This window comes from Leuciscus leuciscus (genome assembly GCF_965113295.1).
Source record: "Leuciscus leuciscus genome assembly, chromosome: 16".
NCBI classification, from domain to species: Eukaryota; Metazoa; Chordata; class Actinopteri; order Cypriniformes; family Leuciscidae; genus Leuciscus; species Leuciscus leuciscus.
The window spans coordinates 15,138,700-15,160,159 of NC_138740.1; the positions used below are offsets into that span (position 1 = coordinate 15,138,700).

Here is a 21,460-nt window from a genome sequence, read left to right on the forward strand (position 1 = left end):
TTAACTTATTTCTGGTTACAATGTAGTCCTTTTTGTTTATAATTTTTTTATACAATAAAACTAAAAGCTGGAGATTTTCTCCTCCAGCTGTTCTCTCTTCTCCTCCTCCAGCTGTTCTCTTCTCTCCTCCTCCAGCTCCTCCTCCAGCTGTTCTCTCTTCTCCTCCTCCAGCTGTTCTCTCCTCTCCTCCTCCAGCTCCTCCTCCAGCTGTTCTCTCTTCTCCTCCAGCTGTTCTCTCTCCTCAGCTCCTCCTCCAGCTGTTCTCTCTTTTTCCTCCTCCAGCTGTTCTCTCCTCTCCTCCTCACAGCTGTTTCTCTCCTCTCCTCCTCCAGCTGTTCTCTCTTCTCCTCCTCCAGCTGTTCTCCTTCCTCCAGCTGTTCTCTCCTCCTCCAGCTGTTCTCTCCTCTCCTCCTCCAGCTGTTCTCTCTTCTCCTCCTCCAGCTGTTCTCTCTCTCCTCCTCCAGCTGTTCTCTCCTCTCCTCCTCCAGCTGTTCTCTCTTCTCCTCCTCCAGCTGTTCTCTCTTCTCCTCCTCCAGCTGTTCTCTCCTCTCCTCCTCCAGCTGTTCTCTCTCTCTCCTCCTCCAGCTGTTCTCTCCTCTCCTCCTCCAGCTGTTCTCTCCTCCTCCAGCTGAACAATCATCTTCTGATGTGACCACTTTTAATGAAAAATGTACGTAAATTTGATAAACAAACTACATTTCCTACATTTATTATACATTTATTATTATAAAAATAAAAATAACTGTTTCTATTTAGGCTTTTAATCAACCTGTGTTTTAGTTAACATTGTACTTAATTTAACTTAAGGTTTGATATATATTTTTTACATTCAGAGATATATTTCACATACTAAAATTAAATAATACTGTTGTGCACTACATTATAGTTATTTCAATTACTATTTTTACCTCATACATAGGCATAAGGGATGCCTGGGGAGGCAAAAAATCACATGTCCTGCTGTCTCGAATGGGGTCCTACAAACTTTTTTACTGGGACATTGTGAGGACAGCCCCCAATGGAGAGCTTGATAGTGAGGTGAGCTTAATTGAATGACTGACTTTTCTACTTGGATTGTATATAATTTATCCAAGGTAATGCTACATACTCTTACTCATTTATCTGTCTCACAGGTCATCAATGCATACAGAGCCCACACAGTAAAAATAAATAACCAAATAAGAGACAAAAAGGCTCTTCACATTGATTCGTTTGAAATGACACACATATGAGAGGAAAAAACTCAAGACTGAAGGTATGCACAGGACAATGTTTTTTGTAGGGCTTTTTTTAGTGGATTGTAATTTAATAGATTTTATTAACTGATTTTATAAATAATTATTATCAGTTTTAGTGTGATCCAATAAAGTACAGTGTAATTTGGGGAGCCTGGTCACTGGATATTGGCGGTAAGACCAAGCACCTTGCTCTGTGCATTGCTGACATTTGTTGAGAGCTACAATATTACAAATAGCTGTAAAACATGACTATAATGATACTATACAATAATATGTTGTAATATAATAATCTACAGGCAATCTTTCCGTCTGAAAAAAGGAGCCTTGTGTTGGATCCCTTGGGCAATGGTTCATTCAAAGTCAAACAGTGTTTGGAGTCCACAAGGTGATTGTTGTGTCCATATATGCAAGTTGTTCCCTTTTAATTACAAAACTAAAATATGTGTAAATATGTTGACATAATTTTACCTTTGTCTTGCCTTTTCAGGGCCTTCGTCAGAAAACGAGGCTGCAATGTTTCCAGGTGGACAGCCAACACAGCTCCACACAGTCAACAAATGGACGGCACTTCATGTGGTGTATTTGTTCTGAAAGTAAGTTTGTTTTTGTCATTCTGTGTCCACTTTATTATACTGGTGTCTACTTCATTATAGCAGTAAAGTATTTTAAAACAATAGTTTGCTGGTTTATATAGTACCTATGTATTTATTTACTATGCACTTACAAATCAGTTCTAAGCATGTGTCATATTAGTATGCAGAGAACATTCTGGCAGAGGAGCCTCTGACGTTTTCGAACAAGACCTCAGCAGTAAAAGAATACAGGAATCAGATAGCCATGACACTGCTGAATGAGAGTGGTACGTTTTTTTAATTATGTACTTTTGATTAATAATTAATCTTATACCATGGTCAATGTGAGCGGCTGCACAATCGAAGTGCACAAAATATCACTTGTAAGTCTTTAATTCAAGAACTCTCAGTACAAAAATGTGTGAAAATTCAAGACAAAGAACTGAACAGAACAGAACAAGTAGTATAAATACACAGGAGATAATGAGGTAATTGAGACAACAGGTGAATGGGATAACTAATCAGACACAATGGGAAAACTGGATCAAAAGACAGGCACTGAACTAAAACAAAATAAAACATAATCAAAACATCAATGACAGCTTTTACTGTAACTTGTGCTGGCAAATGACCATGGTATAAGCAGGAAAATCCAAAGTGAGCTGTGCATTAAACAATCTGAATGCACTCCTTTGAGCCTCTTTGCCTCTGTCATGTAGCTAGCAGTGGATTATCCCTTACATACAATATGTTATTTAAACGATTAACACATTTTTACATTTATTGATAAGTTACATTTCTTTTCAATGGTAACCAGATGACCTTACCGATTTGTGTCACCATTGTGGGGAGAAGAATGTGGAGGAGAAAGGAAAGACAACACCTTGGGTAAAAAAAAAAAGAGGAGTCTTTGCTAGAGTAGGAAATATATGCATCACGGGTATATGTAACTCATATTCACCCTGAAAATGATCATTATTATCTTTGTTGATACAGATCCAGTGTGATATGTGTGCCCGGTGGTTCCACATGCAATGTGTTGGAGAGCCCGACCCCAAGAATTTCTACTGCTGTGCAGCATGCCAACTTTAAGTTTTCCCTCCCCTCGCTTTTTCTGTTTGTAAATAGTTTTAATATATGAAATCATTTCTAAATATTTGCTTTCACTCCTCTTGCTTTTAATACTTGTAAATAGTTGTAATATTTGAAATAATTTTGAAATATTGGCTTTCCCTCCCTTTGCTCATCATATTTGTAAATAGTTGTAATGTTTGAAATAATTTTGAAATATTCAAACATTTCATAAACTATTGCAATGGTTTTATTTAAACCATAAAACACTGCCTGTCCAAAAGAAAAAATAAGTTGCAAGTAAATAACATCACATTCATTATGGGTGAAATAGAGGAGGGTAACAGAATTCGGTGACCTTTAAAATAGCCTTATCAGATTTGGTGACCCTATACTGTATATCTGTTTCTGTTCATGTCAGCCCAAAATGATTTCTACTGTAAGAAGCTGAAGGGTTCAGACATCATCAGACAGAATTTGGAGGATTTCACTTTCATTATGGGTGAAATAGAGGAGGGTAACCTTTAAAACAGTTTTGTTACAGCCATTTTGAGTGAAATTATTGTAATCATTCTGTGCATTAATGTAATAATTTACAAAAAAAATAAAAAAAATAATAATAATCTTGTATTGTAGTACCCTCCCTCACCGCCATACTCATTAACTACTAGTCTGCAAATTAAACATATATCCTATAAAATAATATCCAATTATAACATATTATTCTGAATAGCAAAACAAACGGAGAAAAAAAAACTTTTCAAAAACGTGCACGGACGTCAGGGTCGTTCTCGCGTGAATGTTTAATGAACAACACGGAAACACACGTAGTAGGCTACTCTGAAAAAAACACACATTGAGCTCAATCTGGGCAAGCAAATAATCATTTATGGTGTAAATAACCAGCATTTCTAAACAAACGTGTCGTAAATAAATACCTCACCTTTGGCTTATATCAGAAGTTACGCTGTTTGCGTAGATCACGCAGCACAGTGACGTCAACCGCGCCCACTACGGTCACATATTATGACGGTCACAGAATCTGGTTTAACACTTGTGTCGCAGCGGTTTAACAGTCAACCAACCGTGTAAAATCGTTGTCTTCCCTGGACTTTGATCATTTGACCGCAAAAATGAAACGAGTCTATCCATCGGGTGCAGAAAAAGGGAAAAATAAGAAGGATGACGATGAGAAGAGACAAGTGCAATGTAAGTTAATTTTTAATAACGTAATTTAGGCTTGGTAACGTCGCTTCAGGCGACTCAGGCCTAATATTAATAGACACGTCCTTAATATAACTGTTAGTTATTATTATTATTTTATCTTACTTAATTTGCAAGTTGATGTTTAGTCATTAATAGAGAGACTAGAGTAACTAATGAAAAAAGTCGGTAGCTGGAACTTGGTGCAGCTGACGTTAGCTAGCTGTCCGTCAATTATGCTGAATCAACATTGCTTACACTAACGTTAGTTTTGGGAAAAAAAATATTTTTCTCAATATACACTTATTACAATAAAAATAGTTGAATTAGTGACGAGGCTGAATCCAACTTATTCGCAGCTTCTTAATTGACGCTATCCGTTCCACCTTAAATGACGCGAACTCCCGCGTTTGCTGGCTTCTGCAAAGGACGCTCAAATTATGCTGGGTAACGTTACACACCAAAATATTTTTTTACATCTTATAAGATTTTCAAAATGTGATAGACCACAAACATGAGGACAAAAAATCCTAGATTTAAGCGTTTTGCTCCTATAGTGCGAACAGATTTTCAACCAGAGTCTCGACTGTGAACACAGGAAATCTCGCAAAATCTCGCGAGACTTCAGAATAAGCATGGCGGATGATATGCAGGAAGAAATTGCGATGATAGTGTTTGGAATGATTTTCACAGAAAATTCACGTAAAAAAAAACCCATTGTACCCACCATTATATATATAACCTTTTATACAGAAATATATTCATTCTTTATTGTCTTTATTTTATTCTTTATTGGATTTATTGTCTCTTTAGAAAAAGTTATTTAATCCCTCACTGAACCCTTAACACTCAGCTTCCAGTGTGTGTGTGTGAGAATGACCGTGTCCTCCATCATCTCGCTTTCTGATTGGATATTGTTTTGTTTCACGTGATAATCTCCAGAGCGTTTGTCCTCGGGCTTGTCCTTACGATTCGCGATCGGGGCGGCTCCGACCAGAGCCATAGAGAGAGAGAGTTGCGACACTCCCATAGACCTCCGTTGTAAATAATGGCGGCGCTTTTAACCGTCTACTTCCGGGATATGAAGATCGGAATAGTTCCAAACACTGTCATTTGGGCGTTGGACACCATTCACTTACATTGCTGCGCGTCGAGTTGTTTCAGAGTTAAGTTGCCGAAATATCGACCTCTTTTGAATTGTCAACTGTCTATATTGTATCAGAGGCCCTTTGCGATGCTTATACTGGTCTTCATTTGTACATGCACAGCGTAATTATTTATATTTTATGTTGGTTGTTTCAACCAATTTTCAAGCACTGCCTGCTAGCTAACGTTAGTTAGCTAGCGCGACTTCGTCAGCTAAGAGTTCGGTAATGAGTCGCTACCACCTTTATAGCAACTTTTATTTAATTAAATTTTTTGGGATATACTAACTTTTCATTATGTTATTATTGTCTTGAGTGAAGCGGCTTGTGAGAACAATGCTGGACCTTTAGGATTGTTATGGCCATCACCAGTCCTGTCTGTTTCATGGATCACCTGCCCCTGGTTTTTGTTTTTCTTGTTCACACACACAAGCACACATTTTTGTTGTCTGTCATTGTTTAATAAAAAATATTTTATTTGAAAACCTTCATTTGTATCAGCCATGCTTAAATTCGTTTTTAATCTGTTATAGTTTTGATAATGTGTATGGCCTTAATCTTAAAATAATATTCTTAGTCTTAACATGATCATGTTTCACGTTGTGGTCCTGGGGGTGGCCACTTTCATCAGAAGAAGTGAGCTAGCTTCTAAGCGAATTCTGAACGGACCGCCACGGCAGACCTCTTTGCGTGATCACGAAGGTAGGCTAATGGCTGAATCAAAATTTATAAGCAAAATCACGGGAATCAATAGCCTAATACAGCCCAGTTGTGCTAAAATAAATATCATGAGACGTCCATCATCAGATGAATGATATGGAAAAGTTAAGTTAGAGCCGCTAAAGCCAGTGCTACTACCCATGCGAACATGAACACTAAGCTTTTCCCTCCAAAAATATAGCCTAAAACTTATTTCCAAATGCAAAACTGACATTAACAAAATGCAATAATGCAATAACAGCTGAAAAAGTACTTGGGTGTGTGTTTTATTTTATATTTACCGTTCAATAATGCAATCGCTGCTGTCTGTCCCATAGAAGAACATGACAGCCAGCGTATGTTTTAGAACTATTGGGGCTTACATGAACCACGTGACAGCCATAGCGGCGACATCAAAGAGTGTCGCAACTCTCTCTCTCTATGGCTCTGGCTCCGACGTTCTTCCGAGCAGGTTCGGACACTCTTAACACACCTCACACCAAGGGAAAATCTGATAAAATAATCTGTTGAACCATCAAGATAATCGGGACATAGCTAGGATTGTCGGAAGGGGGGAAATCGGCCCAAAATCAGCCCGATTATCTTTTGGTGTGTACCCAGCATTAGGGACCGTGCGGCTTTTCTCTTTTTCACGTTTTTAAAGGGATTGTGTTACTTTTGTGTCTATTTTCAGAATAAAAGAATGATAATTTAAAAAAGAAATGCAAATAACACTGATATATTAGCGAAAATGGACTGTAAAAATATAAGGCACATACATATAATTAGGCTACACAGTATTCTTTAATCTGCTCAATTAGGGACCATGTGGTTTTTCACTTATTCACACTTTGTAGAAACTCTGTTTGTATTGTTTATATTTTCAGAAAAGAATAATAAACTATTTTGAAAGGTAAATAACAAATAATTATAATAATATCTCACGTAATAACTCTATTCCGTGAGCACTTAACCTCATAAAAAAATAAAATAAAAATCTTTTCCAGTAAATTCTCGCTTATCGGGCTTATGCTACTCTGAATAATGCCTGAACTTCGTATTTTGAGCACTTCTTGCGTTGTTTTTGCCTCTTCACGATGACTTGCTTAATTTAGTCCCAATTTGTAAGTTGCTTTGGACAAAAGCGTCTGCTAAATGACTAAATGTAAATGTTATAACACAAAATGACTGTAAAAATATAATTAGACCTATATAATTTTTTAATTATTGCAAATAACATCACTTGAATGCATTTATAAATCAATTGTATATAATATAAAATAAAATAAAATACAGATTTCAATTTCACGGGGTAACTAAAGATTATGCTCCAGCTTGGATCCGGCCTCATATGACCCAGCACCTTTGAATAGATGAAACCTACCCCTGGAAGGACTCTAGGACATCAAACATGGATGATTATACAAAATTATAATTTTATCATTGCTTTAACATGCACATTAATTTTGCTTAAATGCATATATGATATTTGTAAATACTATAATTTGTGGTATCTTATAGGCTAACTGTACTGTCTGATGTCATCTCATAAAATGCTATACAAACTCTAAGCACTTTTTATTTTTATATGAATTTTTGGACTTGGCACATTACACAATGCACAAAGAGCCGCCTATTGCATTTTCTGCACAATTCACGGCGCTGTTTCTCGGCAACCTCAGAGGGTGCGTTAAAGTGGACATTATCCCATTAGAGGCACTCCAACGAAATCCACATTTTAAGTGTGGAAAAGGGAAAAGAAGTTCAAAGATCGAGACTCCAGCAACACCTGTAGTATATTATTCAACAACTTTATTGAAGATTTTTTAATACTTAAGATTTTAAGCCGCTTAGAGGACAGAAACAGTTAGTGCTGTTTTAAAATTTACAAAGCATTCAGACGGTAATAAAGTAAGATGTAGAAATTTGGCAAATCTGTAATCTTTACTTTTACTTTAATAAGCAGTAAAATAATTGTGGGCAATCATGTTAAAAGACGTACAGATGAAATGTGTAAGGGTTAGATTGTATACAGTTGCTGGTTTGCGGTGGCAATACTCCATTATTCACTGCAAGACAGGGCCCCAAAATTATCCTGCTTAGGGCCCCCAGATTTACAGAGCCGGCCCTGCCTATGAGCATATCAATGCTTTGACAATCATAAATTATAAATAAATGATAAAACTTACTCATAAAACTATAAACTTGCTCTGTAACTAATATACAGTATTTACATACAGGTTCCGCTGTGTGATACTCCGGGCTCCATGTGACAGTGATGACTCAGTGTCTGGGCTTCTTTCTTCGGGGTTCCTCATCCTCAGGCAGGGGCTCTTCACTGATGTCCACGTCGATTCGAGGAGCGAAGCTTCTGCTGGTTGTGGAGAAGCTATCGGTGATCCGGACACGTCCATCAGGATGCTCCAGTCCTCCAGTGATGGGCGGTTGAGTGCCTCCCACAGTCGCTGCTTTATCTTCCGTCCAAGTTTAAGGCTGTAGGGACGCTGCTGACCACTGGGCGTCTTCAGCATGGGCTCCACCACAGAGCGGTAGATGTCCTGGTAGGCCTCTACGCTGTAGCCGTGGATGGAGATAGGCTCATCCTGCTGACGCACGGCCACTGAAGGGACTGACACTGCTGGACGGATGTCAGGAAGGACAGCAGCGTTCTTCAATTAGCGTTCTTCCAAACCTGTGGGTCTTCGAGCTTTGCCAGAGAAGCAGCTGTAAGTGTGATCTGACCAGACCAACTTAACAGCTGCCAGCTGTGGAAGCTCACAAGGGTCCGGACTGGAAGAGACGCCCTCCTCCACCAATACCCTCAGGCGTGCGGGAGGAGCCCAGGTTCTCCGTGACCGACGCTGCTCCATGATAATGAATCAAGAAGTTCTACAAATCACTAAGACTTACCAAATTGTAGAGTTGTGAAGAGCTTGCAGCAAGTGCGTTCAGACTTCAAGGATTCAGAAACAATTGTGTTGATTTTTAATCTACTGGACTGACATAGAATGTTTAGGATCATTTAAATGTAAACAACACTTGATATCAGCAGTAAGTCAATTCATACTTTGCACGTGACGTCACAAGTACTGGCTGGCGGGCAAGAACGTCGTTCTCCAACGAAACCCAGTAAACTAATCAAGGATCTTGCCAGGACGTCGCCAGTTTTACTATACAAAAGTTGGTGTTTTGAGGTGTAAACGACATGCCAGATAGTTGTTGTGCGATTGGATGCACTAACCGCAGATGAGATAAGCTAACTGAGATAAGCTAACTAGAGATAAGCTAGAGATAAGCTAACTGTACGTTCACACCGGCGAGAGCGGCAAAAATCATTGAAAATGAATGACTTCTGGGCACTTTGACGCTCTCGCCGGTGGCGGTGTGAACGCACAGTAACAGCTGTCGTCTTTTGCTAACAACAACAAAAGTGTGTGATAGGTTGTTTTGAGGTTTGTGATATCTATGGTTTTCAATGAGAACCAGAGATGACCCAACAGTAGAGGATTATTTACGGAGGAATTATTACTGCTCGATTATCTTAAAAAACCTTGTCTGTTTTACACAATTTACCTTGGAGTTAATCCTAGTCCATAGTTATGCAGCTAGCTCGCTAACAGACTTGATAGCTACTAGAAAGACCTGGAACTATAGGACTCTACGTTGAAAATACCCGTTTGTTGCCCGCCAGGTATCCATGGTAGTCACGTGACTGCAAAGTATGAATTAGAGCAGCACGAGCTCTATGTTACATGTATTATATGCTTCTCCAATTACCAGTATCATCTTCATTTATTCCTCTATGTACAGAGATGGGCATAAATACATGGAAATGCATTTAAAATACAAATACAAATACTGTGTGAAATAATGTATTTATATACAAATACAGTATTTAGTCTATTACTTTTTATTTTTTTTATGTACAATAAAACTAAAAGCTGAAGATTTTTGAGGAGTATCATTCATCAGTGCTTCTTTTTCCACTCCAACGTTCCAATAATTCCTGCCCACTAAAAGCTGCACGGATATTTGCTTACCCCACAAATAGATAGAAAAAGTTCCATCGATTCAGACTTTATATCATCGCTATGATATGTAGTGTCATATCACCCAGCCCTAACATGCAGTAATGCTTCAAACACATTTGACAAGCTAGTTGATAAAAATCAACTATTCTTTCTTTTTCTCTTTCATGTTAACTGAAGTGAATAATGCACTATTTTAACTTTAATCAACAGTAGACTTGATCATGACATTCTCACCTTATAAAAAAAACAAAGAAAAGAAAAAATCCCTGATCCAATGTTGAGCTAGTAAATGTCTGAACTAGTTGATGCACAAACTCAGTATCCTGATAAAGAGGTTGACTGGCAAAAAGTATTTTATGTATTTTGAAAATACAAAAATACTCATCTTAAATGTATTTAAATACAAATTACATTAGATTTTTTCCAAAGGCTTCAAAATACAAAATAGTATTTTTTATTTCAAATACATATTTTAAATACATGTATCTGAAATACTGCCCATCCCTGTGTATGTATACATGTATGTATATATACTGTATATCACTCATCTTTGTGTGTATGTAGTGGTGTTTGTTAAGGCCAGCACTGGGTTCATGAATGAATCTGTGTGTTGAAATTCATCTTTAAAGTGAACATAGCATTCTTGCATTGACTCATTTCTTTTGTTCACTAAAGTGTCTTATTTTGTTCAGTGCTCGACTGCTCTGGTGGCTTCTCCTGCCTCCACAGACTAGAGCACAAGTTTATTGGAGTGCGGCCGGCCTGTGAAGAAGCATTTGGTTGGTTGTCAATCTACTAAATAAATCTGTTTGGAGTCTGATTAAATCCTGTTGGAGAATGAATATTCAGATACACATACACATCGTTTATTTTATTTTTTTTACATTTTTATTTGTTTTATTTTTCATCCATTTTTTGTTCTTTTTCTAGCCTGGTAAATGTCCAGTATAGCTGACCAAATAATACAAAATATCTGCTCAAATTATAAAATTAATTCGGTTCTCAACCTGTGTATATGCTTTGTTTACTGTGTTATGTTTGCTAACTTGCAAATCAACAGATATGTATTGTCTGCATCCACTAATATCATTGTTGGCTAGTTAAATAATATAATAATTTGTAATATCTAGGGCTGCAACTAACGATAATCCATTAATCTGTTGAATATTCCTTCACATAATCTGATAAAAAGGCTGATTTTATTCTATATTTTTTACAGAAAAAATTAGTATTCCACATCTAGCTCTAAGCACTGAAAGCTTTTAAAGCAAATAGAATATGTATGTGTGTAAGTACAGTATGTGTTTGTATATGTGGCGCTGCATGAAGAAAATTGTCATCATCTTCATCATCATCTGCCACTCAATCATGATGTTAAGTTAAATTATTTTTTTATTTTTTTTTATTCTTGTAATAATAATAATATGTTTATTACCTCATGAAGACTAATCTGGATTTTGATTGTTTGCCCATTGTCTTTCACTAACAGATATTTTGGGTCTTTTGATTTTTCACACTGCTATTCATAATTAAATGACCTGCTTGTCTTTTTAATCCACTAGCTGTTGTGTAACTCAAGGTCTGTGCTGTGATCTTTCACACCAATATACTTTTATTCTACTGTCAATTGCCTAATTGAACTGCATATAAACTATGAGAATACACCTGAACAAATCTGTCATGTTGTTAAAAAGACAGACAGTAGAGGGCGCTGCTCACTCAATGCCAGTGGCTCTCTCAACTTCTACAACTCCTTCCTTCTGTGACTGATTTCACCAAGTGCAACATGTTCCTGGATCAACATTCCCATCAACCAATCAGGGTTGAGGGACAAGTTTATTTTATGTGAAGTGTAAGCTTACAACTAGGGTTGTAACAAACAAACCCTGAAGGCCTGCACTCTCGGAAGATTAAACCAAACCTTGCTTAATCGAGGCATGCTGGTTTAAAAAAGTGTGTGGGAATAATTAGTCAACTCAGAGTATGTTCACGGTGAACACACTAAATATTCTCAACAGAGCGACGATTCAACATGAAATCACATTCTCTAACGTTATCTTCTCTACCGGACGAAGACGAGGTTGAGTAGACTCGTTTTCAATTCTAGTAGGCTGCATAGTATGTGCATGGGGAACATTACTGTAACATAAAGTGCTACCGAAAATTATGTCATCATTTACTCAAAACTCTTTATTTATGAATCTAAAGAGACGGCCACCTTACACACAAAATAAATAGCGTATGTGTGAAATGTGGCTAGCAGTGTGCATCTTTCTCTCTCCAACTACTAAAGGGTTCAGTTTGACACCCATATTAAAATATAATATTACTCCATACTACATAAAAATATTACTCCAATAGTAAAACATCTCAATTCATGCATAATTGTAGTGTATCTCTGGCTTGGGCTCTTGATTTAGACTGCTTTGTGTGTCTGATAGAATAAATGGAGGAGGAAGAGAGAGATGTGACAGATGTTCTTCAGTCTGAAGAGAGAGAGGATCTACAGTCTGCACACACACGAGCTGGACTGGTAAGGAGAAATGTAGACTAGTAGAAATACTGTACAGTACTGAATAATCCTTGTATAACTCACTCTTCACTAAAATACTATGTTTAATGGCCACACACAAACAAACAAATGAGTTTGGTGAATCTCACAAAACCCCTAATCGTATGTCATAAAAATGTATTATATTTTCCATGAATAATTTTGTATTCTTTTACATTTTTAACTGATTATTCTCTTTACTGTGACAGAGTTTTTTTGTATATATTATCAAACTGTTTATTTTTATTATTAAAAGTGCAACAGATATTACTGTGATAAATACTGTGATAATACAATTTAAACAATCACTTTTTGGCATTAAAGTAATGAGTATAAGAATCTCATAAATTTTACTGAATACAAAGTATAATTTCTATGGTTTTTGGTGAAATACGACTGGGGCTTTTTAGACACTTTTGTTTTTTTACACTTTTACCAAAATGCTTGCATCATTAAATACTAAATAGCAATAAATAAATAAATCTGAACTGCAAAGAATAATTGTAAAATATCAGCTGTCAATGTTTTGTGATCAAACGATTTATTATTTTTGTATTGTGATGTATCAGCAACCGCAAAAACTCAAAATCTAAAGAAAATGCAGATGCACAAGTGCTTCCGTCATTCATTCATTCGGGACAAGTGGACAACTTAGTTATACTTGATCAAAACGGACATCCTATTCAGTATGAGCGTGTGGTAAGGACATTGCACTATGATCCATCACCATAAACTACAGGCTATTACTCACACTAGAAGACATGTGTATTACCCATGTACTTGACTCAGTCACCAGATATACCAAAATGTTATATGAGCTTGACCTTATGTATTCCACCCATTAAGTCATTTTGAACGATATATTTATGACAGTTTTTCTCCACCTCAAAGACGGATCCATTTTTTCAGGTGATCGTGAAAGGGGAGAATGGACAGTTGTACGGTGTCCCATCTGTGTCTATAGGGGGACCTCAGATGTTACTACCTCACGGTCAGCTGTTGAAAGTAGCAAACTCATCTGGTAATGAATTATGTTTTTTATTATTAAATATATTACTGAGTATTGCTTTTCTAATTATACACACACACACTCACTGGACACTTTATTAGGTACACCTGTTCAACTTCTTGTTTAAGGGATATTTCACTGCTGGAAAGATGAATGTGTATTTAAATTGGATCATTTATGTAGCAGAAATGTGAAATTATTTTAGAAGTTTGTGCCTTCTAGAGAAAGAAAAGCCAGAAAATTTATTTTTGACTCATGTGGATGAAAGACAACAACTCCCAGAATGCACTTGCTTCGCTGCCCTACGAGGCCACTCCCAAACCACGCCTACCGGTTACAAAGGGCAGTATCGGAAGAAATGATACAATTAGGCTACTAGTTGACTCGAAACTGAAAAGACGCCGTTTTATCGTGAGATCCCGCTATGGGCGGGTTGAAAACATGCGGATCTAGCTCTGGCCAAAAAAGTCTCAGATGACGCAAAATTAAGATTACGATTTTTGCGTCATCTGAGTTTTTTTTCCAGACACACAATACAGAAATCTCTCGTCTCAGGGGGACATGAGGGAGGGAAGCACGGCCTTTCGATAATACTACCGGGTTTCTACTGATACAAAGCTTAATGCTAATCGGTGAAGTATCCCTTTAACGCAAATATCTAACTCTAGCAACTCAATGAATTTAGGCATGTAGACATGGTCACGATCTGGTGAAGTTCAAAATGAGCCTCAGAATGGAGAAGAAAGGTGATTTAAGGAACTTTGAACGCGGTGTGGTTGTTGGTGCTGGACGGGCTGGTCTGAGTAATTCAGAAACTACTGATCTACTGGGATTTTCACACACAACCATCTGTAGGGTTTACAGAGAATGGTCAGAAAAAGTAAGAATATCCAGTATATCCAGTGAGCAGCATAGAGCAGTTCTATGGGTGAAAATGCCAGAGGTCAGAGGAGAATGACCAGACTGGTTCAAGCTGAAAGAAAGGCAACAGCAACTGAAATACCACTAGTTACAACCAAGGTCTGCAGAAGAGCATCTCTGAATGCATGTAATGGTGTGAGGGTATTTTCTTAGCACACTTTGGGTCCCTTAGTACCAAGTGAGCGTTGTTTAAATGCCACATCCTACCTGAGTATTGTTGCTGACCATGTCCATCCCTTTATGCCCACAGTGCACCCATCTTCTGATGGATACTTCCAGCAGGATAATGCACAATGTCACAAAGCTCAAATCAACTCAGATCATCAGTTCCCTACACTCAAATGTCCTCTAATAAAGTGGCTGGTGAGTGTGTGTGTGTGTGTGTGTGTGCATATATAATAGAGTAGTTAACATCTAATAATGAAGAAATTCAATAGAACTAATAAAATAAACAGAAAATGAAAAGAATAATGAAGAAAATTGGTTGCTGTCCGGTTCTGCCATTTCTTTCTGTTCTGTTAAATAGGAATCTTTGTGGAGAAAAGACAGCAGTCAATCATCACATCCACAAAAGACAATGATGGCACCCATAGTTTATCTGCACTAGCGGCTCAGAATGTCACTGGTATTACAATTTCGAAAAAATGGTCAGTAAACCTTGTTTGCACATCATTATATCTGTCACATTCTGTATCTAATCTGAAAGATGAACTTTCCTATTGTGTTTGTTTCTTTTTATTACCATTTTTTTATTATAAACTACATGCTTTTTTTTTTTACAGCCGATTTGTTTTAAATGTTGAAAATCACTTATTTGAACACAGATTTTACAAGTCTTGCGCAAATATGGAGCTGGAAAATATCTACTGGATTGGTAAAAAGCATTCATATGCATATGGAATGGGTTGACAAGCAAACTACCCAATTAAACTCCTGTTCTGGCTCAATTTATCCCTTGCTTGAACAACAAGAAAACTGCTTCAGGCCATGCCCCATTCCTGGAGTTTAAGTGTACCTTAAATTATGGACAGTTTTACTGAAATGTCTTCTCATTTCTTTCAGTTCTCCTGATGTATTTGAGCCCCAGTGAAGCCATTACCACCAGGGGCACCAAACTGGGCTCGTGTGAGGTTTGTCCAGTAGAAAATGGATAAATTGAGGGGTTTTTTGTTTTGTTTTTTACAAAACTTTCACTTACAAAAATTTAAATAATAACTTAAAAAAAGTAGTGTAATATGCATGGAAATAGCCTAAATGCATTGTACTTTTTCTATTGTGCGTAGAGCCCTCTGTCAAACAGATCCATTTACAGCAACACAATCTGGTGATGTCAAGCTAATGTGGCTTGGCGAATCTTTTTTCTGTGTGATTGTTTCATGAGGAACAGAAGATCGGAGAATCGTACCGTGGTTACTGTAACACAGAGGCAGAGCTTGAGGCCGTTCTGCTTCTACACAAGCACCCGCCAATCACCCTCACCGGCTAAACCTGCCACCAGACTCATGTGGAAATCACAGTATGTGCCCTACGATGGCATTCCCTTTGTTAATGCAGGTAATATGGCCCTTTTTGCTTGTGGGATCTGTGGTACGACTTTATGTGAGATACTTTTATTTAAGTCTTAAAGCTGTTTAGTCATAGTCTATATGTTATTTTAATGAGTTTTGACTATAATTCAAAATTGGAATTTTAATCGATGTCTGTAAATTTGGGGACTTCTGAATAATGCTAGTGGTATATTGGCTCACAAAATTAGCAAATGAAACTTTAGCAGATACGATTTGTTTGAAAGAAAGAAATACTTTTATTCAGTTGGATGCTTTAAATAAATATAAAATGACAGTGAAGGCATTCATAAAGATTAAGCAGCAACATTTCAATTCAATTTAAACATATTTGAACAGAAGACAGTTCTACCAGAAAGACTCGGGAGATAAATTGATATAACAAGTGCATGTTTATTAACAGCCCAGCAAGCATACATTTATAAAGTTCTTTGGCGTAGGCTCCGTCCTTAGTGCGCAATGCGAGGGTAGCGGAAGCTGCATATCCTGCCTGAAGACGAAGGCAGGGGCGCAGCCGACCCCCTGGAGGTAAAGGAAGGGACCATCCTGGTGGTGGTGGGGAGGATGAAGGGGAAGGTACCATCTTGGTGGTGGTTGGGGAGGATGAAGGGGAAGGTACCATCTTGGTGGTGGTTGGGGAGGATGAAGGGGAAGGTACCATCTTGGTGGTGGTGGGGAGGATGAAGGGGAAGGTACCATCTTGGTGGTGGTGGGGGAGGATGGAGGTAATTGGCAGCGTCAGCATCTGCGAACTCAGACAAATGTAAGTACCAATCTTTTATACTGCGAGTGTTAGCACATGATTGGTTAGAAGTGAGGTAATACATGACGCGCTGATTGAGTCTTCCTGGCAGAACTTAAGCTTTCATTTATTTTGAATTGTAATAATATTTCACAATGTTACTGTTTTTACTAAAGTTTCATTTGCTAATTTTGTGAGCAAAAAATCTTACCAACCCCAAACATTTAAAAAGCATTGTATGTGAATTTTAAATTTACAGTGTTGATCTTTTTTTGGGGGGAAACAGACCAAATCATTATAGAATAAAACAATTTAAGAGATAATTGCAACTTTTTATCTCACAGTTATAAACTTGCAATTCTGAGAAAAGTCTGACTTTTATATATTGTTTAACTTTTATTTTACATTTCTGACATTATATTTCACAAATGCGAGTTTATATCACACAGTTCTGAGAAAAAAAGTCAGAATTGCGAGATGTAAATTCGCAATTGCATGAAAAAAAGTCAGAATTGTAAGATAATTACCCTAGTCACAATTACCCTTTTTTATTCTATGGCGTAAACAAGCTTCCATACTAATTTGTCCAGATTTTTGTTCAATCAAATTGTTTCTAGAACGAGAATGCTTGCAATAGCAAGTTGCATGTCAAGGCTGGGCATGCCTTGTTCTTAAGCCTTGATTGAATGCTGTTGTTGCAGATAATGTAATGGTTTTACAATATGCACACAAAGTCATTTTATCTTGATCTTTAATATGGTTTTAAGGGAGCAGAGCCATTGTGATGGAATGCCAGTTTGGTCCACGGAGGAAGGGCGTTCAACCTAAAAAAGGGTCAGAGCAAGAAACGAATCAAAACATACTCTACAAAGCCAAGACAGGTATTACACCCAGCTCCCTACAGAGAAAGCTCACCTGTACCATGACGTGAACACTGCAAACCTGCCTCCACTTCCAGAGCAGATCTGCTTTGCAGAGGAAGAACAAAATGAAGATGAAGAAGAGACAGAGGAGCTGGACAGTGAAGCCATGCAGGATGTCACGATGGAGGATGGGGCGTCCCTACCCTCTCGACTACACCCGCTCGTGACATCAAGAACCACATCCATGAGTCTCAGAAAGCTCTTCAGCTGACGGCGGGACCACTGGCTACCTCAGATACAGAAAACATGTTTGTAAAGCATTAGATTGGTGAGCACAAATATGCCAACCATTTTCTGTAGTAAGCATTTATTTGTATGTTTTTGTTGTGTTGCAGTGGAAAGCAGAGGCTAATAACCGGCTTCCAGAGACTGTGACCCTGACTCCAGCTACTGTGGATGGTGAAATACTGTTGAGATATTGTTTGAAATCCGACATACATTATTAAAACAATAATCTTGGAATCATTCAATACAATTTAGAGAGTAGAGGAAAGGTCCTGCCTCAAAAAGAAAGCACATACCTGTAGTCCAAGTATAAGCATTGTTTACCCTGCCACAGAATCTAGTGTACTGCTGTTATATTGACAGTGTCCCCTCAGAAGGAAGAACTCTTGGAAGAGAGTGACACTCTTTCTCCAGAGGCTGTGCAGCTCTTCAGCTCTCTCACCTCACTGCAGCCCAAGATCTTTGCACATCTCCAGGTGACCCTGTCCTGAAATGATCATTTTTTATATGGATCTATTCATTTATTAAATTAATGCATTAATTGTTTAATTTCTGAATAAATGTAAAAAGTTTCAGGGTGATCAACTGTTCTGATGGTATAATTGAAGAAACAAAAAACCCATTAAAATGAAATGCTTGAAAACCTGATTATGTAATAATTTTTTATACATTTTTGTTTTGAACTTTTTGTTAATGTTCCCATAAACTTATGAAAACGTTATTTCATGGCTTTCAAAACCTCTAGTTTTAAACATTGTAAAAACTTTTGTTGGTTAATGCGAACGTTAAGGGAACATTCAATTTTATAATTTTGCAAACATTATGTGAAGGTTACTTTTGAAAGTTCTCTGAAACAAGTTGTAACATTTAAAAAAAAAAATTGATAAACATCCAACTAAAATATTTCAGAAAAAAAGATCATTGTTTTTGTGCTAAAGTTTTGAGAACATTATTTAAAAACATATAACTTTGAACAAATGTTCTATTAACATTAATGGAATAAAAACTTGCCTTTGTGAGAATGTTCCCTGTTGCCTGGGACAAAGCTGGTTGTCAAACTTATCCTTTAAGAGTGCTCTCCTCTTGTCTGATAGGCCATCCAGATACAGCCTGCCTTGTGTCCAGTTGAAGACACTGCCCAACCTACACCCCCACCTCCACCAGAAGCCCCAGAGCCGTCCAGCCCTGCACCTCCACAGCCTGTTCTGCTGAGTCCGTCCCAGTTCCTCCAGTCAAGTGGCAGTGCTGGTGAAAGCATATCTCTGTGTGACCCCCCCCCCCCGACCCTGCTCGGCATGAGCCAGCCGGTGAGTGGGACCTCGGTGACTAATGCCAGAGCTGAAGGTGGCATCACACAGATCTTGTTGGAGGACGGACAGGCCATTCCAGTGCAGATTGTGGACCCTGCAAGCATAGGTAAGTACACTGCAACACAGAAATAAAAATAAAAAAATCTAAATTGAACCAATTAGAATAATGAAAATAACATAAAAACCTGTTGTTTGTTCTTATTGTTCAGCTTTGACTCCCTCAGCAGACGACACTTCAGTTAAATAGGAGAGTGGGAAATCTATGGATGTGTCAGCAGAAATACAACAACGAGAAAAGAAAACAAATGTCCATTTCTGTGACAACAGCGATTGACGATTGAGCTCTTTGACCAATGGAGGACTGATTCAGTGTTTCAAGTACAGTATTATGATAACATGAACTCATGCAATATTGATTTGTATTATTATTTGTTTCCATTTCCTATTATTGCTATTTTAATTTATTACAGTGGTGACTGGAGGAGAAAAAAACTATTTCTCAAAAGTATGAATGAGATCAAAATTAAATATTTAAAGCGATTCTGTTGCATTCTATTCACACAAAAAAACTATTTCACAACTTTTTTCTGAGTATTTCTGCAGGTATTTCTACCCTTTGAATAGAAGCCTAATGGATCCTTGCGGTGGAGCTTTTTAAAGTCCCCCTGTGGTGAAATTCAAGTTTTTAATGTTGTTTATTGTCAGGAATCAGTCAGGCTCATTCACATCCACAACACAAAGATCACACTCAATACTAATCACCTGCACCTGTCATCAATCCCAGCAATCACTGAGCACTACAAAGGAACACACCTCAGCTCCAGTCGAACCTTGAACTAGGAAAGACCCACTAACCTGCTCTCTGTGCATTTCAGACTATTGTTCCCGAACTGTTCCAGTCTGTTTCCACAGTACATCCTTGTGATACTTACCTGTGATACTTGTCCTGAGATCCCACATTCTCCTTGGTGTCCATGCTCTGTGTTCCTCGGACTGTGTTTCATGCCACATTCAAGCCTGCCGTTATCTACAAGAGAAAAGACGATCATTCATCAATGTTATTCTCACAGTATCTGTTTATGCATCTGAATTTACCTGCTGTCCAACGAAAGCTTCATTAAAAGTTATTCTGAATCCTTCTAACCTTGTTATCCGAGTGTACATCCTGACATTTATATGTCTATGTGGTGTTTTTAATATGCTTTAAGACAAACCATGTGAAAAAATCGCTGGTGTTTATGATGTCACAAACTACCTTGTAACCAATCAGATCAACATGTGATTGTCAATGAGTGGATCTCTGAGCTGGTTTGCATATTTATAGAACCGGAATACTAAATGAGGCAAGGGTGTAGAGTTACATTCAAGCTATTTTAAGGCATGATGAAATTTTTTTTGAAGGACAAAACAGAAGAACAGCAGAAGAAGAACAGTGTCTGTTTATGAAGTTCAGATTACTGTGATAGTTTACCTGTGAATAGTAATTGTTGTATTTTTATCATTTTCTCTGCTTACCTGTGTTTACATGATCGTGTGCCTGAATTTAGAAGAGAATTATTTCATAATTATCATACATATACAAGAATGTAAGAAATTATAATATTAGCATTCCTCTGATTTAATTGCCCGAATGCTTTTACAAAAATGCTGAAGAAAGAATGCAGCCTTTGCTAATATTAAACTGTTTTACCTTGTTCTGTTCGATCGGTTGCTTCCATTGATCCATTGATGACTTCCACAAATAATCTGTTTTTCTTGAATCCTGAATTTTCCATTGATCCATTGATGACTTCCACAAATAATCAGTTTTTCTTGAATCCTGAATTTTCTTCCATTCAGGGACCGCTGATGTTGTTGTCGTTGTAACAAGACAGTGATCTTCTGCCAGGAACATCAGGTCAATCTTCTGCTGTCCAGAATCAGGTGGTTTGTCTTCGTCTGGCATCTCAGCTGAGACCTGTCCACTATGGGTGACCCTAGCAGTAGTTGTGAAGTACCAGTGGCGTAGCTCTCAGCATCACTGATGCACACAAGCCCTCACAGCACGTCAAGCTGCAAACCGTGTGAGGGACCCTAACCTTCCCTAACCTAAGCAACCGCATATCAACCAACTAGGCTACTCTAAACATCCTGACAACCACATAGCAATGCATGAAAAACCACTCAGAAGAGTCCAGCAACCGCAAAGCAACACGCTAACAACCGCGCAAAATACCTTGGCAAACGCATGTCAACACACAAGAAACCATCCAAAA

General features: G+C 37.8%; 1 protein-coding gene, 1 long non-coding RNA gene and 1 pseudogene across 3 annotated transcripts in view; 1 reads left to right on the top strand and 2 right to left on the bottom strand.

Moving 5' to 3' along the window:
• LOC309478286 overlaps nt 1–3,376 on the bottom strand; it is an 86,813-nt gene extending 83,437 nt beyond the window's left edge. Inside the window, exon 1 of the long non-coding RNA XR_014198923.1 lies at nt 3,227–3,376. This is a non-coding gene — a long non-coding RNA (uncharacterized lncRNA). The remainder of the gene's footprint in view (nt 1–3,226) is intronic.
• Nucleotides 3,377–12,334: 8,958 nt separating this feature from the next.
• On the top strand, nt 12,335–19,780 carry LOC309477579 (annotated as a pseudogene). Its single transcript, XR_014211682.1, has 10 exons — nt 12,335–12,492; nt 13,080–13,209; nt 13,420–13,531; nt 14,967–15,087; nt 15,503–15,563; nt 17,706–17,858; nt 17,944–18,069; nt 18,259–18,371; nt 18,990–19,311; nt 19,415–19,780. The product of XR_014211682.1 is annotated as an uncharacterized misc_RNA (transcript).
• Nucleotides 19,781–19,828: 48 nt separating this feature from the next.
• LOC309478281 (uncharacterized protein) lies at nt 19,829–21,460 on the bottom strand. Its single transcript, XM_082141868.1, has 3 exons — nt 20,896–21,460; nt 20,721–20,742; nt 19,829–20,232 (listed from the first exon to the last, which is right to left on the bottom strand). Exons 1-3 carry the CDS (start codon nt 21,148–21,150, stop codon nt 20,042–20,044), a joined length of 468 nt encoding a protein of 155 aa, XP_081997994.1. The 5' UTR covers nt 21,151–21,460; the 3' UTR covers nt 19,829–20,041.